The sequence below is a fragment of the Serinus canaria genome, chromosome 1A, assembly GCF_022539315.1.
Source record: "Serinus canaria isolate serCan28SL12 chromosome 1A, serCan2020, whole genome shotgun sequence".
NCBI classification, from domain to species: Eukaryota; Metazoa; Chordata; class Aves; order Passeriformes; family Fringillidae; genus Serinus; species Serinus canaria.
The window spans coordinates 48,835,647-48,861,329 of record NC_066314.1 but is presented as its reverse complement, the minus strand read 5'-3'; the positions used below and the strand labels follow the sequence as shown (position 1 = coordinate 48,861,329).

General features: G+C 46.1%; 1 protein-coding gene across 1 annotated transcript in view; it reads left to right on the top strand.

The window, feature by feature from the left end:
- CACNA1I (calcium voltage-gated channel subunit alpha1 I) overlaps positions 1-25,683 on the top strand; it is a 149,438-nt gene that overhangs the window by 106,437 nt on the left and 17,318 nt on the right. Inside the window, exons 7-24 of the mRNA XM_050969913.1 lie at positions 1,214-1,517; positions 2,900-3,300; positions 9,703-9,854; positions 10,901-11,086; positions 11,764-11,881; positions 12,333-12,488; positions 12,940-13,030; positions 14,963-15,165; positions 16,293-16,709; positions 17,600-17,700; positions 18,757-18,880; positions 19,706-19,774; positions 20,646-20,830; positions 21,170-21,296; positions 22,384-22,509; positions 22,962-23,051; positions 23,468-23,660; positions 24,763-24,914. Coding sequence (XP_050825870.1) covers positions 1,214-1,517; positions 2,900-3,300; positions 9,703-9,854; positions 10,901-11,086; positions 11,764-11,881; positions 12,333-12,488; positions 12,940-13,030; positions 14,963-15,165; positions 16,293-16,709; positions 17,600-17,700; positions 18,757-18,880; positions 19,706-19,774; positions 20,646-20,830; positions 21,170-21,296; positions 22,384-22,509; positions 22,962-23,051; positions 23,468-23,660; positions 24,763-24,914 — 3,195 coding nt within the window. The remainder of the gene's footprint in view (positions 1-1,213; positions 1,518-2,899; positions 3,301-9,702; positions 9,855-10,900; positions 11,087-11,763; positions 11,882-12,332; positions 12,489-12,939; positions 13,031-14,962; positions 15,166-16,292; positions 16,710-17,599; positions 17,701-18,756; positions 18,881-19,705; positions 19,775-20,645; positions 20,831-21,169; positions 21,297-22,383; positions 22,510-22,961; positions 23,052-23,467; positions 23,661-24,762; positions 24,915-25,683) is intronic.

Sequence of the window (25,683 nt, the reverse complement as noted above, 5' to 3'; positions counted from 1 at the left end):
TTTTATCAATGCCCTATTGACACAGCTCTGCCAGGAGTAAGCACCAATCAAGGTGTCACAGCCTTTGAAAATTATTTTGAATGTAGATACTAGCCCTTTTATGTATGAAATTCTCATCATATGGAAGCCCAGGATTTATCCTCTATCTATCTATCTATCTATCTATCTATCTATCTATCTATCTATCTATCTATCTATCTATCTATCTATCTATCTATCTATCTATCTATCCCTGGTGGAAATTAATCTCTAATTTCATGATATGTAACACAGGGTGAATTTATTTTGCCTCTGGAACTCTCAGCACAAAGCAATGCTTGCTCCATTTTATAAATAGGGAAACTGAGGTTTAAAGGGAACATGCAAGTTTTAAATTAAGCCTGGCAGACATTCGGGCTTCTGTATGGAGAATAGGGAGAACTTGGGCATTTTGTTTGCTCTTTCTAAAAAACTGGGAGTGTGTTTTTTACAGCTTTTGTGTTTGAAATGAGAAGCCTATGTAGGCCAGAGGACAAGTTAAAGAAGAGCTAATATGATATGTCATGTAGCAGAAGAATAGAAAATAAGCAAGGAAGTCTGGCTTTATCAGACTACTCAGTGTCCTTCTAAAAAAGGACGTATTTTATTTGTAAAATCTTTTTTGATTTCAAAAGCTCACTCATTTCAGGAAAGCCCCATCTCCCTATATGAAGAATGACGGTGCAAATGGTAGAAATCAATAGTATGCCCAAAATATAATAGTATGTCATTAAAATGATCTGAGAATACTGACATTTCTTCCAAGAGGTGGAGACTATAAGTGGCTTTTTCCAGTGGTAAATTAATTAGTAGAGGAGAAATCAACCAAACTGGTTCTTTGTCTCCTGCCTTCTATTTAACACAAAGAAGAGGGGAAAATATAGTCCAGTTTTCATTAAACCGTTTTTGTGTAACTTATAAGTGATTGCTAAGGGTCCTGAAACCTCCTGAAAGTTGGACCTATTTACTGAATTTCAATTCATAGCTTTATATTCTTAATGGAAATTATGTTGAGTGTGCTCTCAAAACCAAGCTCATGCACTCCTGGCTTTCTCTGAAACCTCTTCTCCATATGCAGACTGATTCCTACTCCTCTGTCTGCCCCCAGTCACTTTCCCCTCGTCTCTCCTCTTACATTCCTGCTCCCACTTGTTCTTTTTCTTGCTGACATTGGTCCCTTCTCTTTTGCTGCTAGGTGGGCTCCTTCTTCATGATCAACCTGTGCCTGGTGGTCATCGCCACGCAGTTCTCGGAGACCAAGCAGCGGGAGCACCAGCTGATGCAGGAGCAGAGGGCCCGGTACCTGTCCTCCAGCACGGTTGCCAGCTACATGGAGCCGGGCGACTGCTACGAGGAGATCTTCCAGTACGTCTGCCACATCCTGCGCAAGGCCAAGCGCCGCACCCTGGGGCTCTACAACAGCGTGCAGAGCTGGCGCCACGGGCAGGAGCCCGGCCCTGCCAAACCCAGCGGCAGCAGGAAAAGCCAGAGGCACCACAGTAAGGATTGCGTGGGTAAAGCTGGAAATGCCCATAGTGGAAATGTGACAGGAACTGGGAGCGTCTCCCTGTGCCAGCTTGCCAAAGGACCTGTGCCTATAAAACACAGAATTAGAATTAACATTGGCTGCTGGGCATGGCACTGCAGCCAGCGCACCAGACCAGCAAGGTGGGGGTGACCGGCAAGAATGGGAATGAAACAGGGCTGGCCAGAAGGGAGCATGGATAATCCAGATCTGAAATCCAGAGACGATAAAGAGATAAAGACACTGAGGCTTGTAAAGGGCTCCATGTCTGGTATAGCCAGGTGTTGATAGCAGTTTGGGAGAGAGAAGAATTAGGGGATACAACAGAGTGGGGCAAAGGATTGGACTTGGTGGCACAGAAGGTCTCCCAGAGCTCTCCTCCCAAACCGAGTTGCTTCCAGACCTCAAGAGAGAGGCAAAGAGAGTTGAATTGCAATAAGGTGTCGCCTGAACGTAAGGAGTGATGCTGAAGAAGTCTGGTTGATATGCAAGGACAATGGAGACAATTTCTCTTGATGGCAGCAGATGCTGTTGCGTAAAATTAGACGTGAGATATCATTTAAATTGGGTTCCTGGCTGGAAAAGTCACTGTAAAAATAGTTTTATAGAGTTAGTATTAACTGCCTGCTGCTGCCTTTCCTAAGTTATGCGCCCATTAACAACCAAAAAGGCAGATTTTCCTTCAGCGTGTCTTGCATACTCAAACTTTCATTTTCTTTACTCGCTAGGAGAAAAGTTTCCGCAGGCTTCGTGCACTCTGTTAATGAATTAATTGCTTCATTTCCCCCAGTGTCCATTTGATCTTCCAGGCAAAAATGGAGGATTGAGGAAGACAAATTTCGATTTCTCTGGTTCATAGTGCACACTGTCAGGAGGAAGTGTTCCTGTGTTACCTCTTCTGGCTTCTCGAGATGCTTTGCTAATGTAGTTTCTCTGATTTAGAGAGTTCAGTTCAGCCTGGGGGTTCTCAGATCCCACTTGTAGCAGTTCAGGCCAAAAGAAGCTCTCATGACCACTTTTCCCCTCAGGTCCCACTTAACACAAGCTCATGAGTCTCAAGCTATGATTTCTGCATGAGACAAAGCAGTTCTTTCTCGGATAGACATGAACCCCATTCAGCATAATCACAGGCAAGCTGAACAGTGCTGTGTGTTTTGGAGACGCAGCCTGTCAGCATAGAGCCCCCAATGGCAACAGCTCCCATTGCTGCCCTTGAGATGGTGTGTCAGTATTTAATCATCCTCACAGCTAAAAAGCCCAGTTACCCTGGCTAAATACCCAGGAGCCAAGCAGGTGTCCACTTTGAATGCCTTTTTCGTATCCTCCTTCTTCAAGCAGCACCATTTCTCTTTCCAGGGCTTTGCCAGCAGCACAACTCTCTTGGCTGCCCTCCTCAGGGCTTAGTCCAGCCCATCGCCGTGACAGCAACCTCTGATCCCACCAACTGCCCCCGATGCCACCGGGCAGAGCACGAGGCATCCAGAAGTCTCTCAGTGCTGGATAGCGCTGGCTCAGACCAGGAGGATGGAGGAGCCAGCGAGGGGGAGGGGGAGGGCAGCCAAGAGGACCAGGGAGCCTCGGCGCTGGAGAAGGAGGAGGAACTGGAAGAAGGAGGACGGCTGAAGCTCTGCAGTGACATGTGGCGAGAAGTGAGGGTCAAGCTTCGAGTGATTGTGGACAGCAAGTATTTCAACCGTGGGATCATGATTGCAATCCTAGTGAACACCATCAGCATGGGCATTGAGCACCACGAACAGGTAAAGCACCTCAGGGCACAGGGTGCGCAGTGTAGCCTCCCCCCTCCTGCTGGGGGTTATGGCCTTGCTAAGCAGCTGATGCAACTTGGTGGAGGCAGAGACTGAGCAATTTGGACCTCAGACTCCAGGACAGATTGTCCCAGCATGACATTGGAGAAAGCCTCAGGATCTTGCAGGGTCTCTTACTTTCTTATACCTGTACTTAATGGCTTTCTCTCTCTGTGTGTATTTTCCTCTCACCTCTTTTCAATGCCTTTCTTTTCCTCCTCCCTGGTCATTCATCCCACTGTTTTTCTATTTTGCCGTGTTTCCACATTCTGTCTGCTTCTCTCTCTGTCATCCTCATCTCTTCTATCTTCCTCATCTCTCTCACTCGTTTCTCTCTTCATTAGCTTACTGAATCCTTAGTCTATGTGGTTAATTTAATGTGCCCTCTGGGGATGTCAGAGGCACTTCACCAGCATCTCAATTCAAATTCATCAGCTTGCTAGCCTTCCCAACTTAATTAAGAGATGTCTGAGCACATTCTATCTATACAAGAAGTCTAGGAAAGGCACCACCTCCAATCTCCAGTCACTTTGGGGGCTTAGGCTGCTTGAGCCTTTCCTTTACCCTGAAAGTAAGAAGTGATAGATAGGTCAGACACAAGCAGCAGGTGTGGGCACAGGCTTGACTTTCATACCAGTAGTTTGCAGGCAGCTCTGAGTCAGCCGTACACTTTATCCTAATGACAGACCTGTGAGATGGAGAGGAATTGTGTGCCCTCATTTTATAGCTGGGAGACAGAGGCTGTGTCTGCACTGTGGTGTGCAGTGCCAGCGTCAGAAGGGGTTAAGCATGCCCATGACCTTGCATCTGCATTGCTGGTTGGTAGCTCTGCTGCACTTTGCATTGAATAGTTCATGCTGCACATCCACATCTCTGATCTATGCTGCCAGTCTGAATGTGACCAAGATTTACTCCATGTGTCTGCCCAGATCACAAAATAAGAGATTGCTGCACTACTGAGATGCTGACTGTATTGAAGCTCTGGAGCCAAGGTGAAGTCTAGTCCTGAGCACAGTCTCAGGCAGCAAAGAGACAGGCAGCGAGCCCAGTTCAAGCAAGGCACTCAGATTTGTCCTGTGCTGTATCAGGATGAAGATACCTTCAGACCCAGAGTATCTTAAATTCCCTGTTTGAGGCAACACAGTGTCTGAGGCAGTATTTGAAGCCTCAGATGTCTGGATCCCACCCACGTGTCAAGCTTTAAACCAATTTTCAAAGCCCAGCTAGTTTCTGATACAAGGCTGTGACACCTTAATTTGATCCCAGAATTCAAAACTGCACTGGCTGCTTCAGTACCAGAAAAATACTGGCAGGAGCCCAGAAGAGAGGAGAATGAAGAAGACGCTGGAGGGGTTGACTCATGGAAATAGATAAAAAAGAGCAGAGTATTTATCACGTAGCACAGAGATGACTAAGGGCTGGAGCCCAGGACAATTTGAAAACTGCCCACTGGTATTTTAAAGATGTGATCACTAAGCAGGGAGAGCCATTGTTCATCCTGGTTTAATGGACACAGCGTGAATAATAGTTTGACAGAAGAATACTTGAGCTGGAGATAGAGAATTTGCTCTCATGTTCTGGCTATTGTATGTGCAGATTTAAGCCCTTCTAGGACGCCACTGCTGTGTTTGTACAGCCTGCAGCAGAGTAGAATCTGCCTCTGCAGCCTTGGGGTTTCTAGTGGCAGGTTCTTAATAACAGTCTTTACAATTGTACTATCACTTTTTATCCATAGGTAGTTGGGAAAAACTTATGACCCTGCATGCTGTTTCTACCAAAAGAGCTGTCAGCCAAACTGATCATAACTGAAAAATGTAGTGCAGCCTGTTTATTCAAAATGTGCACTGAATTCTTTTATCCTGGCACAAGAAAACTAAAACATATTTGGGACATACCATGAATTTTGAGTTCTTTTCTGTCAGCAGTTAGTTCAGACATTTGTACCTCCCTTTGGTCTCCTCAAGTTTTTCTCAGACCATGCCATCAGTACATCTTAGACTGGTGCTTCATTGCCTACTTATTTCTCCTTTCTTTCTCTTTTCCCTGTTGTCTTTTCTCCCAAAAGCATAATTTTTCACAGAATGAAATCCAGCAAAGCCCCTCTGCCCACCAGGATCTGTCATTTGCTGGGTGACACCATCCTATGAATGAAGAAGCTTCTATTGCTTCAGCTATCTCATCATATGATGTCTTCTGACCCAGAGCTAATGCCTATGGGGACCTCTTGAGCTTTTATTTTCTGATACATGGGCTGTCACAAGCCCAGCCACTCTCTGGGGACATACCTGTCTAGGCAGCTCATGGCACGTGTGTCAGCACCTTGCCACTCCACTTTTTAATGGGCTGTTCACCAGCAAGCTGACCAAAGCACCCACAGCCATCAGGTTAAGGGGTGAGGCACAAGTTTCAGGCTTATAAACACAGGAACTCAGGGGACAGAGCACATGCATGAGTGCTGCCCAGTCTTGACCAACAGACAGAAAGACATGAATTTAAACCGCTTGTTATAATTCAGGGGTTTAATATTCATGGTGGTTTTCTTCCAGGAGACTTAACCTCAGCAACTCAAATAACTTTACTCATATTCAAATGACCTTGGATTTTGGCTTAGTTTGGCTTATTCATCCAGTCCTGACTGTGTGGCCAAGGCAGCTTCCATCTGCATATATATTTCTTGTGAGGGAAGTCAACTCATTTTAGGAGAAACTGCATTTCTATGAGTCATTTTTAATCCATGATCTTATAACAAGATATTTGGGACATACCATTTGTAAATAGCTGTGTTATTTAAATCCATCAGTTTGCAATATACCATGTAATATTCTCAGTATTAGGCCTTTAGATATTGCTGAGACATTGCATAAGCCAAGCCCCATCATATCAAGCTTTGTCCTGCTTGAAATAGTTTTAGCAGTTCTTCAGATCTGCCTCTATTTTGAAATGTCTATTTTTAAAATCCAGTGTAGAAAATATTAGATTCTTTTGGCTGTCCAGAAGAATTCTTTTAAGAGCTTATTTTTTTCTTAATATTCACAGTGGGTCTGGTGCTGCTGACTTTTCTCCCTTATTCAGCATGAGAATGAAAAGCTTGTCCCAGCTGAATCTCCCAGACCGCCTTTCTCATCATGTATTTCTTGAATGGCCTGTTGGACTCAAGCCTCTCTGCCATTAGCAGCCATTTTAGACAGCTGAGTGACTTGGTTTATCTTCTCCAGTATCTACTTAGAGTTTTCCTTCATACATCAGATCAGTACTTTATAAGGTCTCTACGTGTGGAGTAGGTGATGATCCCCTGTTTCCTAACTAGAACCATCATGTGGATCAGTATCCTCATATCCTTTAGCCTGTGTGATTTCACTTTGTACCAGCATTTATTGCATTCACAAGTTTGTATTTTACAGTTATTGCTTCTCTTTTTGTTATTTGCTCCTTGTCAGAAACATTCAGCAAATGTCCAAGCCAGCTCATCATAGTGATGTTTAGTGAGGATGGAGCAGTCTCCCTGGAGTGGTGATGAAACCACATTACCTCAGCCTTGTAGCACCAGAGTATAAAAATCATGTCATCCTGCATTGGTTGTGGGGTGGTGATTAAACTTATGTAAAATTTGGGATGTTCTATAGCTGATTTTTCTGGCTCTTCTAATTATTGCCAAGTGACTTTGAAATTGTGAGTAAAAATAGACAGGCTGGAGAGATCTCTTTATGGAATATTCCTTTTTCGTGATCTCACCACAGAGGCAGTGATGTGTAGGTTCAGTAGGGCTGGTCTGCATAGGTCACATCAATTACTCTTCAGTTTCTAGACAGTTGCAAAATTACTCCTGGTTAGGAGAAACTTTTTTCTGCGGGGGCATCATGGGGATTTGTATTTTCTTAGCCTTTCCTCTGATACAGGAGTTTCTGTCTGCTGCCAGATAATGGACTAATTATATTTTCAGTCAAATCTGGCAAAAGAGCTCCTAAGTTAGTAAGAAATTGAAAGGGAGAAAAAAGCTGAGCTGCTGCCCTCTATTGCCCCAGTTCTAGTTTCTGATCATGGGACAGGAGTGCTGCAATAAATCTGAATCATATCTTTTACTCTCAGTATTTGATCTACTTTGTTAGAGACAGGGGACTTTATTCCACAAAGATGTGAATTAGATCGTTTCATGGATTGGGAAAGAGACCCATACACAGGATAGATTAACCATTCTGGTTAAAACACTGGATCTGGACGTGTCTTGCCCCCTGGGATCTCTGCCCCTTCAAGCTATCCTCCTTACCCCAATACTCAGTTCCCATAATGTTCAAGTTTCACTTCTAGTGTGGTGGGTAAATCAGTCTGTCCTCTCTTGGCAATGTGAACAGACTGCTTGAGGGGAGTTTTCTGGTGTTCCTTTCTTTTTCTTGGACTAAAGTAGCCTTGAGCTCAGTTCTTTCCTTGGGGATTCTTCAATGTACAGTTTCTAGGTAAACCTGGGAGGAGGAAGGGTTTAGGTGCTGAATGCCTGAATGCTGTCTGTGGAAGCCTGGGGAGATCTCACAGTTGCAAGGTGACACATCCACTGTGTTGGAGAGCCCATGTGTTGGTAGGAAGAAAAGGAGAGAACCAGTTTTCCCCTTTGCTCATCCTCTTCATCAAGTTCTCACATCCCAGGCCAGAGAAGAGTCCCAGACACCTGCCTCGTCCATTGTCACTCCCAGCCACACCACCCTAGGAACAAGGACATTGCCACACAGGACACAAGCCCTGGTGAGCCCCACCCTGCAGCCTTGGCCCCCAGCTGATGGCTCTTTGCACTCTGTCAAATTAGCTCTGTCTCCAGAAACGACTGCAGTGCTGGATCTGCCTTAGTGCCTCTCCATCTGGCTCCTCTTTATCACTTCTTTTTTTTTTTTTCCTGAGTTAATTTCTTTTGTGTTGCTCTTCCTTTCCGAGCATTTACTTCTTTGCTATGCTCTTTAAAACAACTCTTTAATTCTCTTCTTCTTGTGGGTGCTAGTTCAATTTTTTTTCCAGCTTTGTTTTTGATTTCTCTTTTTCTGCTTTTATATCTGCTTATCCCTTCTTTCTGTCTTTCTTTCTCTGCCTAGTCTTTCCTGTCCCTCTGTCTAGGAAGAATGCTTTGCTGGGGCTGATTGATGGTCCATTAGAAACAGATTAACAGGTGAGGATTGACTAGGGAAACAGATGTCAAGGAGAGAAGGAGAGCCAGAGGAACAGGTGACCTTTTCCACAAGCAAGATGCAAGCGTGGTTTTTCAAACATCAGTTGCTCCCTACAAGAGCACGAGAGAATGTATGGAAAGCAGAGAGGAGGATAAGCCATCATCACAACCTGTTGCTTTTTTGCATTGCTTATTTTCACTGACATAGTGGTTTGATTCAGACTGAAATAGGCATCTCAGTTTAACATACAGACCTCATGTTCTCAGCAATTGTTACTGCTGGGCCTTGGTGAAATCATCTTCATCTCTCCCTTCCCACATGAACTTGCTCATTCCTTCTCTCTCTTCTCTTATTTCCACTCTTCTCTCCATCATTTTCATGGTGGTTTTGCTTTTCAGATGTAACTATGGATGGAAATTGATCCATCTCCACCTTTTTTCATTTTAAAGACATGGACTATTTTAATAAAAAGCTGAAATGAGGAGTGCAAGAAATTAACAAAGGGCATGGGAAGCCAGAGGTGTGAGGAGCAGTTTCCAGATCAGTTGTTCACCTGGAAGAATATTGGTCCCTCAGAGCAGAGGTTAAAGCAGACCCCAGCTTCAGGCAGAGGGCCAGAACCAGAACTGCATTCCTCCCTCACTTCTTTTTCCACCAGCTGCATGGGTAACAGGCATGGCCAGTGCAAAGGCCACCCTTCAGCAAACCAGCAATTTTGCAGACCATGGGGAGAGACCTTCCTTGTGGGCATGTTTTCAAAATTTCAGGGAGGGGGAAAAAAAAAGGGCCAGCTACCTGTGGAAATCTCAGAAGAAATTCTCGAAGGAAGAGGTTGACTGCAAATCAACCAGTTTTTCTCTCCTTCAAGAAATACTCAAGTTCTTTGCCCAAAGTAAAGCAGCCTTTAGCCAGGGGACAGGATCTGAGGTGGGATGTAGGAGATGCTTGATCAGCCTTGGCTGTGTGAATGGCTGTGAGGCTCCTGGTTGCCTCTAGTAAAAAAAGTTGTTAGACATCTAATCTATGATGAAATTGGAAAGGAAAGGAATTGGAGTGCAAGTGTTGCTATCCAGCTCCACTCTAGTCTCACCCAGAAAAATTTGCAACTCCCTACAAACCCTGTTCCCTGGGAATGGTAACACTTTATTTTCTGTAATTTCAGGGCTCTTTCAGTTCTGACTCTCTGAATTTGCATTCTCTCTAGCCAGAGGAATTGACCAACATCTTGGAGATCAGCAATGTTGTCTTCACAAGCATGTTTGCCCTGGAGATGATCCTGAAACTTGCTGCTTTTGGTCTCTTTGATTACCTTCGCAACCCCTACAACATCTTTGACAGTATCATCGTCATCATCAGGTGACAAGGGCCTTGGGGATCAGCTGAAATACACACAGAAAAGAGTACTACAGAGCTTGCAGAGTATTTCAAAAAGGATTTAGCAGCTACACTGAGAGGAGCTGGGCTGATGCACAAGGCCAAGGATTGGGAGACCAAGATGTCTTTTCCCAATGCTTGGTGTTGGTGCTATGGAAGCCACACTACATTTCTGTCACTTAGTTCTCTCCTCTGTAGAGTGGAGGCAGTTGCAACTGCCTTGTTAAGTTCACAGCAAATGTTAGCTGTGAAATATTTTGAAAATGCACAAATTGAAGATGTTACAAAGGTTTAAAGTGTGATAAAAGAACTTGTCTTGCTGGAATTTGATGCTGCAAACCTTTCTTCATTCCTGCAACATGTACTGCCCCGTTCATGTTCTTAAGGCATAAATGCAGCTTTCAACATGCAAGGATAAGTCTGTAGTTCATACTTCTGCCTTGCTCAGACAGATTTTCTCTCTCATCCCTTTGTACTGCTGAAATAGGGGTCTCCTCGAGCCAGGTTTCATAAGCTCTTGGAGATCTATTTCACACCCAAGATAGCTCAGCTACCTTAGAAGGCATAAAATCAGCAGGATGGCTTCTGTGGTAGTGTTGGAAATAAAAAGGTTCTAATAAAAGGCAAAATAACAAAACTCTTTACAGAGAAAAACCAATCCAGGTGCAAGAGGTCCTCCTTCCCCTAGTAAAACACCTCACAAAAGTGAATAGTTTCTTTGTTCTCTTCTAAGAAATTGCTCAGGTGGGACTTTTTGGCTCCTGTCCAATTAGCTATCCTTAAGTTTGAGGTGAAGTCCCCCAGGTCCTATGAGATGTCATTTCACCTAATTGAGGAGAGAAACTTCTAGGCTTATTTCCTTTTTAAGGGAACAAAAGATAGTTTTGTCACTCCGTCAGCAAGGGGCACGTTCCCATATACTGCCAATGCCTAAGTGAACACTTAGCATTGTTAGTCCTTGTTTTCTTCTTTTGCTCACTTGTATTTTGTGCTGTCCCTTGTCCTTGCCGTGTCTCTCTGGACCACAGCATCTGGGAGATCATTGGCCAGGCAGACGGGGGCCTGTCCGTGCTGAGGACGTTCCGGCTGCTCCGCGTGCTGAAGCTGGTGCGGTTCATGCCGGCGCTGCGCCGACAGCTGGTGGTGCTGATGAAGACTATGGACAACGTAGCCACCTTCTGCATGCTCCTCATGCTCTTCATCTTCATATTCAGGTGAGCAGGCAGTCAACTCACGGTGTGCTGGAGCGGCACTGTGTGGCTCACGGGGACAGCAGCTTCAGAGCGTGACTGCATAACTCATCTTGCCCATTGCTCCAGGCCAAGACAGTACTGACAAAAATTTATGTTTTCATAAGGGCTGAACTTGCCCCTGCCTTAAATTGGATTCAGCAGCTGAGGATTTTGGCCTGGATGGGGTGGTGAAATACTGCCAGCAAATGCAGACATTAAGCATAATGTCCCATTACAGGATAGGTGAAGTCTCCTGCTAATCAGCACTAGCTACAGCAGCAGTTCAGTCTGGAGGCTGATTCTGGCAGAAGAGCAGCAGGAAGCAACCAAAAAAGTTTGTCTGTGCATGCCATGGATGCCCTGATAGCAAGATGAGGACATATGAGAGCAAAAAGGACAATAGAAAGGACAGATCTGACTGACAGGTTGGAGGGAATATATGAGCTCTGAGTCAGAAGAGACAGAAAGCAAAACTTTTGGTGACCTACAGGGTTGCAATATGTAGTTCCTTCTTCACAGATAGCTCCCAGTGGTCTGATTGTGTTGCTGTACCCCTTGCTTCTGTGATGTTGCATTAGATTTTCATGAGAAGAGAATGACTCTGATGAGTTCATTGTGGTGGCAGAAATATTTATATTTTACATCATCTTGTTCCAAAGCATCTTGGGTATGCATATCTTTGGTTGCAAGTTCAGCCTCAGGACAGACACAGGAGATACAGTTCCTGACCGGAAGAATTTCGACTCCCTGCTCTGGGCCATCGTCACCGTCTTCCAGGTGAGCCCACTTTGCTCTCTGTGGGTGGGCCAGGGCAAAGTGAAGAGGATCAGGAGATGCTTGTTCCTCACTGAGGAGCACTGCACTGACTCCTGACAGCACAAAAGGTTGTGGAAGAAGAAAATTGCATATTGGAACCAAAGACTGGTGTATGTCTCAAACAGGGGACCTTCCTAGGAGACAGTGTGCAAAGTCACTCCTGCTGTGGCAACTCCCAACTTTAACAGTCTCACCTCAGCACATGACTCTCCTAATGGTTGTTCTTGTTTCTTCTTGCTCAGCTAAGGTTTTTGGTGCAGTGCCAGAGCTGGACAGTGACAGTGGGTGTGTGTTAATGGGGAAGGTCAGAGGCCTGGTCTGGCCCTGATGTGTATTCTCTGTCTGTCCTTTTCTGGGAATGTGCTCCATGTTCTTCCTTCATGTTTTCTGACTTTCTCGTCCTCTCTTGCAGATCCTAACCCAGGAGGACTGGAATGTTGTACTCTATAATGGCATGGCCTCCACCTCGCCATGGGCTTCTCTCTACTTTGTGGCTCTCATGACATTTGGGAATTATGTACTCTTCAATCTTCTGGTGGCCATTCTTGTGGAGGGATTCCAGGCTGAGGTGAGCTGCCACTAAGGCTTCATCAGAAGAGGAATAGAGGTGCTAAAAAGGGATCCTTTGTGACACTTTGAGGATACTGGACTGGAGGACTTAGAAAATATCGCCCCTCTTTAATTTCACTCATGAAATAACCCTTGTTAGGGTAGTATTCCATTAAGCAAAAGAAAAAAAAAAAAAGAGTGTTATTCCTTGTAAAGAAAGAGGCTCTGGAAGGGGATTCACACAATTTCTGTTCTGTGTAACGCAACAGAACCTATCTTAGGGACAACCCTTTACCCATCCAAAAGCAGCAGTGCAGTCTATTAGCCATCCCAAATCACAGAAGACTCTTTCCAGTGATCACACAATGCCCCACTGCCAAGGACAATTCTGCAGTTGTTCTGGAAATGAAAGACAAAAACAAATGGTCTTTTATGTTTGAGTTTCCAACTTCTAAATCTGTGTGTTCCAGGGTGATGCCAACCGGTCATACTCAGATGAAGATCAGAGTTCTTCAAACATGGAGGAGTTTGATCAATTCCAAGAGGTCCAGGAAGGCTCAGGTACAATGGCTCAAACATTCTTATTTGCTTAGGTCCTACTGCTGTTTGGTGGGAAATCTAAAAGCAGATTCTGCAGAAAATTTACTCCTGCTTCTGAGAACATGCCAGTTTTTATTTTGAACTTTTTGCCAGTTTGTGGTGTTATTTGTGGAAAAACAGAGACATGTTGGCATCCTGAGGAATGTGGTAGCTATGTGGAACAGTTCTTGAATGACCTCCAGAACAGCAACTGGAAGTGAGAAGTGAGGCTGTCTCTGGTTATCTTCAGGGTCACTATCTCAGGAACACAGTATCCAAATCTGAAACCCACACTTGGAGAAGGGATACCAAGATGGCAAAAAGAACTCAGGCAAATCTGGAAGCCTTGCCTCATAGTGAGAGACTAATGAAGCTTAGAGAAATCAGGAAAGTTACTTGATCACTCTCTCTGTAGTTGTAGACCAGAAGGAGGGGGTTGTGGTGGTAGATAGCTCTTTAATTGAGCAGAAAAAAGCATAATGAGATTGGAAAGGTCGGAAACTCAAGCTAGACAAATTCAGGCTGAAAAAAAAGCTGTATATTTTCAAGGAGAGATAATTAACAGAGGGAACAACCTGAGTAGAAACCGCCTGGTAAGGTCTCTATCCCTCAAAGACTGAAAGTCTTTCTACAAGAGGTATTATACATCAAACAGGACTTGGTGGCAGGGAGCAGTGAGAGTAGCTTGCTCTGCAATGGGTGGTGAGCCAGTAGTTGAAGGGGACAGAGAGCCAAGCAGGAGGGCAGGGGCCACGCTGCACACTCTTGCACAAGGTGAGCAGAGCAAGTCCACTGACACTAGTAAGGGTCTGCCAATGGTTCAGGAATTACCAGGCAAACCCACAGTGGTGAGGAAGGTCTAAGGTCAAGCCAAGTCCAGTCAGCAAGACAAGATCAGGATCAGCAAGGTGCAAGGACAGGCACAAACATATTCACAGCACAACTCAGACAAGCACCATGGGCACATTTCTGAGCATAAATGCAGCTCCCACAGCAGGGAGCAGTGGCTCCAGTTTTTGTCTCACAGTTTTTTCCTGCAGCTAAGCTCTTTTCAAAGCAGTCCTATCCTGAGTTACATGGCTGCACCATATCAGAGCTTATGCTGAATGCAGGCAGTCAAACCCCTGAGAAGGCAGAGAAAGAAGAGGTTAAAGAGGTGTTAGTGGACCCGTGGCTGTCTGTCATTCAGACGTGCATAGGTGACCTTCATTATGCAATAAGTCAAACAAAAATGATTGCTCCAGTCCTTTCAGGCATTAAAATTCAACACCCTGTGCTTTCCATGCATCTCAAAAAATGCTGATGGTCATTGACAGGACTTAAGATTTCCTTCAAAAGTGTCCTAGATCTTAAAGGTCAAGGATCAGTCATTTGAAGAAGGGCAGTGTTGCAGAATAGACTGGAATGCAGTTTTTGTGTGCAGTATGATTGCAGGAATTTTAAGGTGACCTCAGTACATGGATGGCTGTGGCTATCCCTATATCTTAGTCTCTTGCACAGTGTTTCAGCCTAACTGCTTTAAGTAGCCAATCTGACAGCTGGTGGAATTTGTTCAGACCTGAAGATGCTGGTGTCTGCTCTTGGCATGCAGAAGCTCTTGTCCCTCTGTTTGCCTTCATGCTCTGCCTGTCAGTCTGAGGCTGCCTGGCCACCACTCTGCTCGTCTGTCTGTCCCCAAGGAGAGATGTGGTTGGTTTTGGAGGCTGAGGAGATTACTTTAAAGCATTCCCAGCTTGCACTGCCTTTGTCACCACACCCTAAATCAGAGAAATTGATGTTGATTGGTGCTAAAGGGCTAACAATCTGTTGGCTGCTGTTAACATGCTAAACTGCTTAGGCTTCAAAACAGTCACTGGATAGTGAGGAACCCAACTTCTTCTTTGCTCATTCTTCTTTCTGCATCTTTCCACTCAGATCCCAAGCTCTGTGCAATTCCTGTGACACCTAATGGGCACCTGGATCCATCCTTGCCCTCTTCCAACCCACCAGTGGCTTCTGGGGGGGTCACCAACTCTTCACGCAACTCACTGCAACTTGACCAGATCCGAGTTGCTGTTGGCTCCCGGAAGAGCAGTGTGATGTCCCTGGGGAGAATGACTTATGACCAGCGGTCCTTGGTGAGTGAGGGAGTAGAAATGTGTGTCAAACCCTTCCTTTGAAGGCCAAGCACTTTGTTGGTTTTCTGCCATAATATGGGGATTTCTGGGGAGGATTGCCCTGCTGCGGTAGGCTTCTGACACAACTCTATTGCCTGTCTTTAGAATCCAGGTCAGTTCACATTACTTTTATAAATTTCCAGATTTTTGAAATCTTTTTCCAGATTAGTTATCTATATTCCTTTGAGTGTGGGAGAGGGAGAACACCAAGAAGACAGTCTCCCTCTTACAGTGGAACATGTTTTTCCTCCTTGCCTTTTCCTTGTTTTCCTAGATTAAAGGACACAAAATGTTGCCTTGAGTTAAGAAGTGATGGCAGAACCAAGTCCCATAACAGATGAGATTTTATCAGAGCTTTTGTAACAGTGGAAATCTTATCTTTGAGCTCCCCATGGCATGTTCTGCTGCCCCATAGCACTTCCCCAAGCATGTAGGTTTGTTTAGCCAGTGCATCTCAGACATGCCCACCTTGTAGCATCAGCTTCTGGTCTTTCTACCCGCTGGCATACACAGCTCTGGGGAGTGCCTTGGGGCTTAAAGGGTTCATGCCCCTATTATTTCCAAACAGGGAGTGCTAGCAGCCGTGTACTACGTGATACCTTGCTGATGTGGTTGGGTTAGGCTGTAACCAGCAAGCCTGTTTCTCTCATTTCTTCCTTTTACTAAGACTAGACTCAAAGATGGTGTGTCAGGTGATCCACCACCCTGTACCTTGTGTTATCCTTAGCCCCAGCACAGTGTAAAAAGCTGCCAGTCAGATTCTTTGAGAACTTTACTCTTGCTCTGTGCTGGTATAAGTAACAGTATTGGGCACCTGGTCTTTGGCTTTATTACTTTCCTTCCCTGAAAGTGCTTTGCACACAGATGGTGCTATAAAGTAATCACAGTCAATACCATTGCTAACTCATTACCAATTTATTGTCAGATTTACTGAGATTGCTGCTGAAATCCCACCATGCAACTTGCTCAGTGTCTGATAAATGGCAGCCTTCTGCCTTAGGGGCTCAGGGAGCAGTCTGTGGTCTGAGAGAGGAGCACATGCTCCCTCCGTGTGCCAGAGTCACTGAGTCCCCACCCCACTCTTACAGTCCAGCTCCCGCAGTTCCCACTACGGTGCCTGGAGCCGCAGCGGAGCCTGGGGAAGCCGTCGCTCCAGCTGGAACAGCCTGGCCCGGGGACACAGCCTGAAACACAAACCTCCCTCAGCTGAGCACGAGTCCCTCCTGTCTGGGGAAGCACACAAGGCGGCAGATGGGGAGCCGGATGGGACAGGAAGGGTGCTTCATCACCGCCGGACACTCTCTCTGGATAACAAAGGGTCCTGTGACCTGCTGGAGCTGGCCTCGGTCCCTTCTGGCCACAGAGTGACCCACAGGCTGGGAGCACCACCTGGGGCCAGTGAGCATCAGGACTGCAATGGCAAAATGCCCAGTATTGTCAAGGAGATCTTCCCAAAGATGAACAACCACAAAGAACGGGGAGAGGATGATGAAGAAATAGATTATGTGAGTGCTTGGTGGAGGATCCTGGGGTTACATCACAGTGCTCTGGGATACCCCAAATCCATCCTCAGATTTCAGTTTCCTTGCGTGTGGATGGAAAAGCTTGCGAAGGTGCTTTAGGAGGGCTGGAGGACAGCTGGAGGACTAAATGCAGATAGGACTTTCTAGGCACAGACAAGTTCACACCACATTGCCAGGCTGCTTGTAAGGCAGGTGGGTGGAGGGTTGAAGGCAGATGTGCGACATACATGTGGTCAGTCAGGGCTGTTATTTCAGAGCACTGCAGCCAGTGATTTCTACAAGATGGGGGAGGTCAGGCTGTGCAAGAGTGAGAGTTTTTTGTGGGGAACATCAGCAGACCAGAGCAGGAAGCACAGGCACTGCAGGCAAGGCAGGTGGGTTTTGTGGTATCAGCCTGGGGGACAGCAATTTGTGAGCAGATCAGAGAGTGGAAAAAGTGGAGTGAGGGTCAGTAGAAATTTGAACAGACATAAATGTCTGTATGAAATTCTCAGCCCAAGTGCCAACAGAAAGCCTTCTTGTCCTAGCTTCTCATTTAGCTGAGGTAGGGAGGAAACATTGCCCTCATGTAACACAGTCCCTCTAACACCTCTAAGAGGGCATCATGGGACAGCATCCTCCTCTAGAAGGGACACCAGCAGTTTTATTTTCATGATCTGGGGAGGAAACCAGATGCCAAGAGGTAAAAAAGCCCTGGCAAAGCAGCTTCCACCTTCTTTTCCATGACTTATTGCCTTTGAGTTGATTTTCTCAATCAAGGATTAAATAAAAGCAGGTAGTGGTGCATTTGAGTCAGATGTGAAAGGAAAAATATCTCTCTCAGGCAAGTGGGAAGGTGACCAGTGGCAATTGCTTCTGCTGCATCCCTACAGAGCCTGTGCTTTCGCATCCGGAAGATGATGGAAGTCTATAAGCCAGACTGGTGTGAGTTACGGGAAGACTGGTCCATATATCTCTTCTCTCCACAGAACAGGTTTGTGCGGTTTTTGCCATGAGAGGGTTGAGAAGATGGGGCAGATTCTGTTGCTCTACTGGCCTTATCCCCTGGTGCTAGGTGGCAACTTCAAACTCAGCAGCTGAGAATGTGTATTTTCTCCTCCGTTGTCCCTTCTACAGCCAAAAGGCATTTCTTTTCCTAGACTGTGGCAATGAAAGGAAAGTTGAGCATCCTAAATAGCTATTGTGATCTTCCCTCCCTTTGGAGCATCCCATTTTTATTTTCTGTAATCATAAATATTTATAGCAAAGCAAGGCAGGGAATACTAATGTTAACACAAAGAGGATAAAGAATGTATTATTGATGACTCCATAATACTGATATTTCCTCCCCTGGTACCAGAATAGCATCTTCATTTAATTTACAGTACCAGTACCAACTTACCAGCAGTTATATCACACCTTTTAGGGTAAAGTTAGAACTCTTCTTGCCTAAAAGAAGGAAATTTGGGTTGAATTCTTCCTGTTAAAGAGATCACACCAGGAGAAAATGTCCATGTACCCCAGCTAACATTATTGTCACCCATTCATATTGCCCCTTGAAAAGAAAGGGCTTTCATTTTAAGTCACGAGGGAGAGCTTTTTTTGCTCTGTGTGACACCTATGTTAATGTACACAGTGTCTTTCAGAAGTGTGGTCCCCACATCTGCCAACCAACCTGCCTCTCCTGAGCTTTCAGCATGTGGCCTCTTCACTGTGGGGTGGTACAAAGTGTGAGTTTGGGAGGAAAACTGGAATTCAGCCTCGTTACAAGGCAGGAGAGGAGCACAGGGTCATAGTGGTTGGGATACCACTCTGGCAGTGGAGAAATCAATGGAGGTTCAGCACATTGCTCTGCCCTTGCTCTGCTCCAGGCTCCCTATGTGACCATTTACCACCCCGGGCTATTGCCATTCCAAGGGGCATCAGTGTCAGAGATAGGAAAGCTGCTATATCAGAGCCCAGTTTTGGCCAGAACACTTAATTCTGTGTCCTCTTTGCTCCTAAATCTGTTCTGCCCAAGGCACAGGTGCCTACTGGAACTCTCTTGCAGGTTTCGCCTCCTCTGCCAGACCATCATTGCTCACAAGCTATTTGACCATGTAGTGCTGGCCTTCATCTTCCTGAACTGCATCACCATTGCCCTGGAAAGACCCCAGATTGAACACAGAAGCACGGTGAGAACCATTACCTGTCACCCACTTTACAGCACATCCTCTAACTGTGGTTCCTGAGTGTTCCTGGTACTGCTATGATCTCTGGAAGAACTTCAGCATTAAACACTAGCTCCAGCTCATCTATTCAAATACCTAAATATTAGTAATTGACATAAATATTTGTTTCCCCTGCAGGCTCTTGTAATGGGGCAACCCACTTTATAATACAGAAAGCTTAGTTTCTTCTGTCTCCTCCAGCAGCCTGCATATAAGGGAGGAATGGCAAAAGGGACTAGGAGTGGAACTGAGATAGAAGTAACTTCCATGCTGTAGGAATGGCACATCATCATTCATGTATGCTGCTCTTGAGCTATCTTGGAGGTGGCTCAAGCTGGCAAGTGAAATTACTTTTTCTGCTTGTCTGCCTTAGCTGACTCCCAGACTTTGCTGCACTTGGGCACAATCAGTGGTTTATACTCAGCAGCTCTTCGGGAAGGGGTGCCAGGTCAGTGCAGCAGGTTAGGCCTGAGCAGCACTGACAGTAAAGGGCAGAGGCCCCCTTGAAACCAGATCTGCAGGATGCAAAAAATCCCATCCACTATGGTCTGGCAGAGCTGCATAGGATCCTGTCCAAGCCGAGATATATGAGCTGAAATCTGCCTAGCACTGACCTCTGCCAAGAACATCTCCCTTATTTCATCAACTTCAGACCCTTCACAGGAATGCAAAAATATCAAGATCACCAGAGGGGACTGACAGAGTAACAGGAAGTAGTCAAAATACATTTAAGGTCTTTCTCTGTTTTGTTTTGATTTTTTTTTGTTTGTTTGTTTATTTTTTTTCTAGGAAAGAATCTTTCTCACTGTGTCCAACTACATTTTCACAGCAATATTTGTAGCTGAGATGACACTGAAGGTAAGTTACTGGAGAACAGCTCAGAGCCTTTTTCCAGTGTCAAACACTGTTCATGTTTGCTCAGCACCCTTTTAAAATGTGTGTTCATCTTTTTGGTGTGCCAGTCCTTCCCTCTACCTTTATAAAGGCAGATACTGCCTGGGGTTCAGTCCTGTCTTGTTAGGCATAGAGGAGATGTTTATTGTAGGAATTAGATCCAGTTGGATCTTCATATTCATGAAGGATAGCTGGCATTCAAGTATGGATTTTGTAATGATGTCAAATGTCCATTCCCTTTCTCCTGGAGCAAGAATGGGGGACATTACAACAATATTAATGACATGCTCAAAGTTGAGATTATTATTCAATAGATGGCAAAGTATTTTGCAACAATCAGAAAACCTTGTTATTCCCTTCTCATATTTGGGGAAAAGTCCTAAAACTGTGTGCTGGAAGTTAAACCCCTAAAATTCATATCTGAATTTTGACCATGATTTGCTGGATGTTAGTATCTCCCCATGTCCACCAATTTCTGTAGCACTCACTGTTTTTGAGAACTGCTGACTAACAAATTACTCCTTTAAGAGCCAAAGTATGAATTTGGTGCCTGACTTTACCTCCCAGGTGAACTCTGACCTGGGAGACTTTCCCCAAGCCCCTGGTGTGGCAGGGAAAGGTTTCCTGTGTGTCCCCTACAGTGTCATGGTACTCAGGGAGGCAGAAAAAAGATGTTTTCCTTCACAGACATCCAGATAAAAGGAAAAGATAAAGAGATGACACTTCAGTGTCATAAGGAGTTGATAATTATTCCCCCCCCCATTCTCTCCATAGTTGCCCTCTACCAGGTAGTATAGGAGCCATTTCACCCTCTCTTCTCTCCCCTCTCTTCCAGGTGGTCTCTCTAGGCCTGTATTTTGGGGACCAGGCTTATCTCCGCAGCAGTTGGAACATCTTGGATGGCTTCTTGGTCTTCGTGTCTCTCATTGACATTGTGGTCTCAGTGGCCTCTGCTGGTGGTGCCAAAATCCTGGGGGTGCTGCGAGTGCTCCGGTTGCTGCGCACCCTACGTCCCCTCCGGTCAGAACCCCACCAAGCCCTGCTTGGCCCCCTCCTCCCACTGGTTATCCCCAGGAGGGGTCCCAGGGTCAGATCTGGCTGTGCCAGGCCAAATGTTGTCTTTAACAAGCAATAGGCCACAAGGAGGTCCCCCTTAGCCATATGGGTCTGATGCTGTAGGTTCCTCATGAAAGAACAAAATCCATGGGAGAGAAAAGGCTTTTTGATCACAGGGGAGGGATCTCTATCGAGGGGTCACTGCACATGGAGACAGGAGTCTGCTGCTACTGAAAATGCTTAGCTTAGGTCAAACATCCCTGCTGTGTCCCTCTGTCACCCTTCCCCTTCCTTCCTTTCCAGAGTCATCAGTCGAGCCCCGGGTCTGAAGCTGGTGGTGGAGACCCTCATTTCTTCTCTCAAGCCCATAGGAAACATTGTCCTCATCTGCTGTGCTTTCTTCATCATCTTTGGCATCCTGGGTGTGCAGGTAGGTTGTTACTGTCCCTCAAACAGCCCTTGAGCCCCCACCCCACAGGCGCCTGTACTCCCAGGTCCTATAACAGACACAGGCAGCCAAGCAGAGCAGGGGAGACAGCGAAGCCAGTGAATTTTCTGTGTTTACCCTCTTCCACAAGTCATCTCCATAATGACACAGCCTTTGGCAAGCACAGACAGGTGCTCAGCAAGTGCAGGCAGTGCTGGACATGAGAGGCAGGAGTTAGTGCTCACACTTGGCAGCAGCTGGGTCAGGTTTTGGGTCAGTGTCATAGTGAGAGTGCAGGGCTGGCACAGCACAGGGCTCCCTGGATTCCAGGGCTCCATGTCTCCCCACAGGGGCAAGCAGCTCAGTGCCTGCTCGCATGAACCCTGCCCCCAGTCAGCTCTCTTTCTCCCCCTCACTCTCAGCCCTAAATCCACCCACAAACTTCTCTAATTTTTTAATTTAATCCTCCTTATTTTTGGCTGTTGCATTGCAGAGGAGCAAGGGTGTGGGCGTTACTTCCATCTCAGGGAATGCGCTATACTTAGTTTGCTCTGATGCATCTGTACAAATGCACAATCCAGTACCTTCCATATGGGGAAAAGAGCCCTGGGCAGAAGAGTCACAGAAGTGCAGTGCAGCTTTGTGAAAAAATATATATGAGAAGAAGAGGATGTTTTTTCTGGTTCTTTACCCTCAGATGAGATCTTCTTTTCCCATCAGCACTCTCAGTAACTGGGAAGCAGGGAGTGAAGATTACTCTAGGGGACTGATTAGAAGATACTTTTTCCCTTTAGAAGATACTAGGCAGAAGAAAGGCTGCCTTAAGGACTGTCAGATGGTGGGCTTACAGTCACTGCTGCCCTGGAGCAATGGAGAAGGCTGAAAAGCCAAGTGTGAGCTTACAAGGGTGGTCCTGCCTCCTTTGCAATGGTTGAGCCTGTCCTTCACATTGTGTTGGTCGTGTCCCTGGCATGCTCAATGTGGCTTGCAGTCTTGCAGGCCATGCAGCATCTTGGCAGCTTCTATACATCCAGGGAGCATGGGGAACCCTGTGGGGAAAGGAGCTGATGGGGTCACTCCCCTCCTGCAGCTTTTCAAGGGCAAATTCTACCACTGCCTGGGGGTCGACATCAGGAACATCACCAACCGGTCTGACTGCATGGCAGCCAACTACAAGTGGGTGCACCACAAGTATAACTTCGACAACCTGGGACAGGTGAGTTTGCCCACAGCTCCTCCCTCTGATGGGAACCCAACACATGATTTGTCTCCTCCCCAGGGAACAGATGCAGTGCCTGGAAAGCCAGAAGGAGCAGTTATTTGGCATGCATGCCCATGCAGAAGCTGTGTCACTAGTTGGTTGATATCAGAATGACACTTACAGGATGAGTGGGAAAGAAAAGTGGTGGCAGCAGAGAGCTTGATTTTCTCTTTTCTCCTGCCATGAAGATGATGTTCTTCACAAACTCTCTCCTGTGGTGGGTTTGGCTGCGCATGGCTCCCTGTCACCCCATCCCTGTCCTCCCCATGGGAAAGAGCAGGTTTTGATGTGTGCAGAGACACAGGAAGAGTATTTCAGTGCTGTGTGTAAGAGCATAAGCCCACAATAATTTTTTTCTGCCTGCCAGATGCACCTGCTCCACATCAGCTTTGCTTTATATGTTGCAGGCTCTGATGTCCCTCTTTGTTCTGGCTTCCAAGGATGGCTGGGTCAATATTATGTATAATGGACTCGATGCTGTGGCTGTTGACCAGCAGGTACATGGACTTTCTTGTGAAAGGACCTTTTCACTTTCCTTGTGCCTGTAAGGCAGAAGCATCCTTTTACATCCTGCTTCAGTACCTCCCTCAAACCATGAGTCCCTTTCAGGCCTCTTCTGAATGCTTTGCTCACATGTTTGCAAGGGGTCATGTCCATGGCCTTGTCTAGGCCATGTAGGAGGGTGTAGCTGTGGCTATGCTGTGGGTGTCTGTGGTAGGGTCAGTGGGTCTTTATCTATTTGTAATGAAGAAGCAATAATGTCATGTGTCTTTCTGGGCACGCTGGCTCCCTCCTGTCTCACTCATGGTTATTTCAATACCTTGTAAAGCAGGATCTGTTGGGCTGCCACCCACTGCATCCCTATTCCTCTACTGCTAAGACAACGTCTGCCTCTGTTCTCCTCCCACTCCAGCCAGTGATCAACAACAACCCCTGGATGCTACTCTACTTCATCTCCTTTCTCCTCATCGTCAGCTTCTTTGTGCTCAACATGTTCGTGGGGGTGGTGGTGGAGAATTTCCACAAGTGCCGGCAGCACCAGGAGGCTGAGGAGGCGCGCCGGCGGGAGGAGAAGCGCCTGCGACGCTTGGAGAAGAAGCGAAGGAGTAAGGCACAGCCTAAGTGTTTGGTTGGTTCGTAGGCCAAGGTTTTGAGAAAAACCTTTTCCTCTTGTTTTTCTTTCCCAATGAGCTGGTCTCCAAAATCCATTGCTCGTGGCTGTGCTCTCAGCCTTCCTCCCTGCACCACTGCTGTGTCACCACACACCTCACTGGGGCGGTCTGGGGAAGCAGGATGGCTGAGGAGGGACTCCAGGGAAGGCACTGGGGAAGGGTTTTAGCACCCTGCTCCTCAGGAGATAACGTACCAAAAACACCCCTGTGCACATGCCAGCAGGCACTGTTGGCATGGGGCATGCACACATTGATGCGCTTCCTGTGCTTGAGGTAGAGTCCCACCTGGGCTTCCTGCAGCTCAGCTGGTGGTTGAAGAAGAACCTGGACAGACCATTCTTACTGTTTAAACCCAAATCTAAATAAAAGGGAAAAAAAAAAAAAAAAAGAGGAAGACCCCTGTCTTTTGTGTCCCAGTGACCCCAGTGTTGCAGTGTCACTCCTTGGGATCTAAAACCCTCTGTGGTGAAGGAAACCTTCTATTCCTTGTGTTTCTGTCCTGTTTTGTGTTACCTTTAGATAAAAATTGCTGAAGCATACTTGCTCCTGGAAATCATCCCTACTACCCAGACTTCCATTTACAGCCTATGGGCATGCTTTCCTTTCCTCTGCTCCAGTTTTCCCCTTCTCTCCTATAACACCCCAGGGCCTCTCCTTGAACCATCTGCTCCCTTTTATCAAAAGTGATCTTAATTTGTCAAGACATGAAATGCTGATTTAGCACCATTCCCACAAACACAGTCTAACAGATTGATTTTTTTTCCTAGTATTTCATTCTTTGTCTTTTTTCTTGCATATTTTTGCCCATTTCTTCTTTTGGTGGGGTTTCTGTTGATTTTTTTTTCTTCATTTTTTCTCCCTCTTCCCTATGTCCTTTACCTATTCTTTTCTGCTTTTTCTCTCTCCTAACTACATTCCAATTTCTTTCAATACCTCTCACCAAGCTTACACCTTCTCCCTCCTCAGTGTTTTTTACCCATTTCTCTCTTTCTTCTGATTTCTTCCTAACTCTGCCCCATCCCTCTTTCCACTGAAGAGGCGCAGCGTTTGCCGTACTATGCTACCTACTGCCACATACGCCTCCTTATCCATTCGGTCTGCACCAGCCACTATCTGGACATCTTCATCACTTTCATCATCTGCCTCAACGTGGTCACTATGTCCTTGGAGCACTACAACCAACCTGTGGTGAGTGAGATCATGGAGATAAGTCCTGCCTCCCGACACTGTCATTTTGGTACAGCTCTCTGGTGACCACTGCCCACCAGCATAAATAGGACACTTGGGTGTCTCTGAAAACTACTGTTAAAGTTTTGTAGGAATTAGTCTGGTAGTAGGCAAATTTGTGTGAAAATTTTCATGTGCATCCAGAAAGGTAGTTCCTACTCTGACACTTGTTACCCATTAAAATCCATAGAGAGAAGGTGTCTGAGCAAGAGTCAAGCCCCTAGAAAGCACTGTACAATTAAGTCTCTGTGCTTTATATTACTAAGCGGATATGTGGGTCACCCAAATTTAGCTGCCTGCTCTGCTTTTTATTTTTCCCTTGTTCCTAATAGGAGTGGTGGAAGGAGCAGTGTCCTGGGAGCTTCAGGCTTTGCATCAGATTTCCAAATGTCAGCCCAAATCCCCTGCCTTATGGCCTCAGCCTAGAGAACCAGAGTGGCTGGTTGTATGTCATGGGATGGGCCATCTTTACCAAGCCCCCTTTTCTGAAAAACTGCAGGGCCAAAGTGCTGAGCAGAGCCTCTCTCAGCTGCAGGGCATGGTTCCAAATACAGCACCTTGGAGGCCAAATAAGTTTTTCACTTTGCTTGGTGAAAACCAAGAAGGCCATGTACCTCTCAGTGTTCCTGCAAAAGCTGCAGATGCTTTTGGTGGGAAAAATGTATACTGCACATATCAAAGGAGCCTTCTACTCCATATGTAGGCAAAGCATTCATCATGACATCTGCCC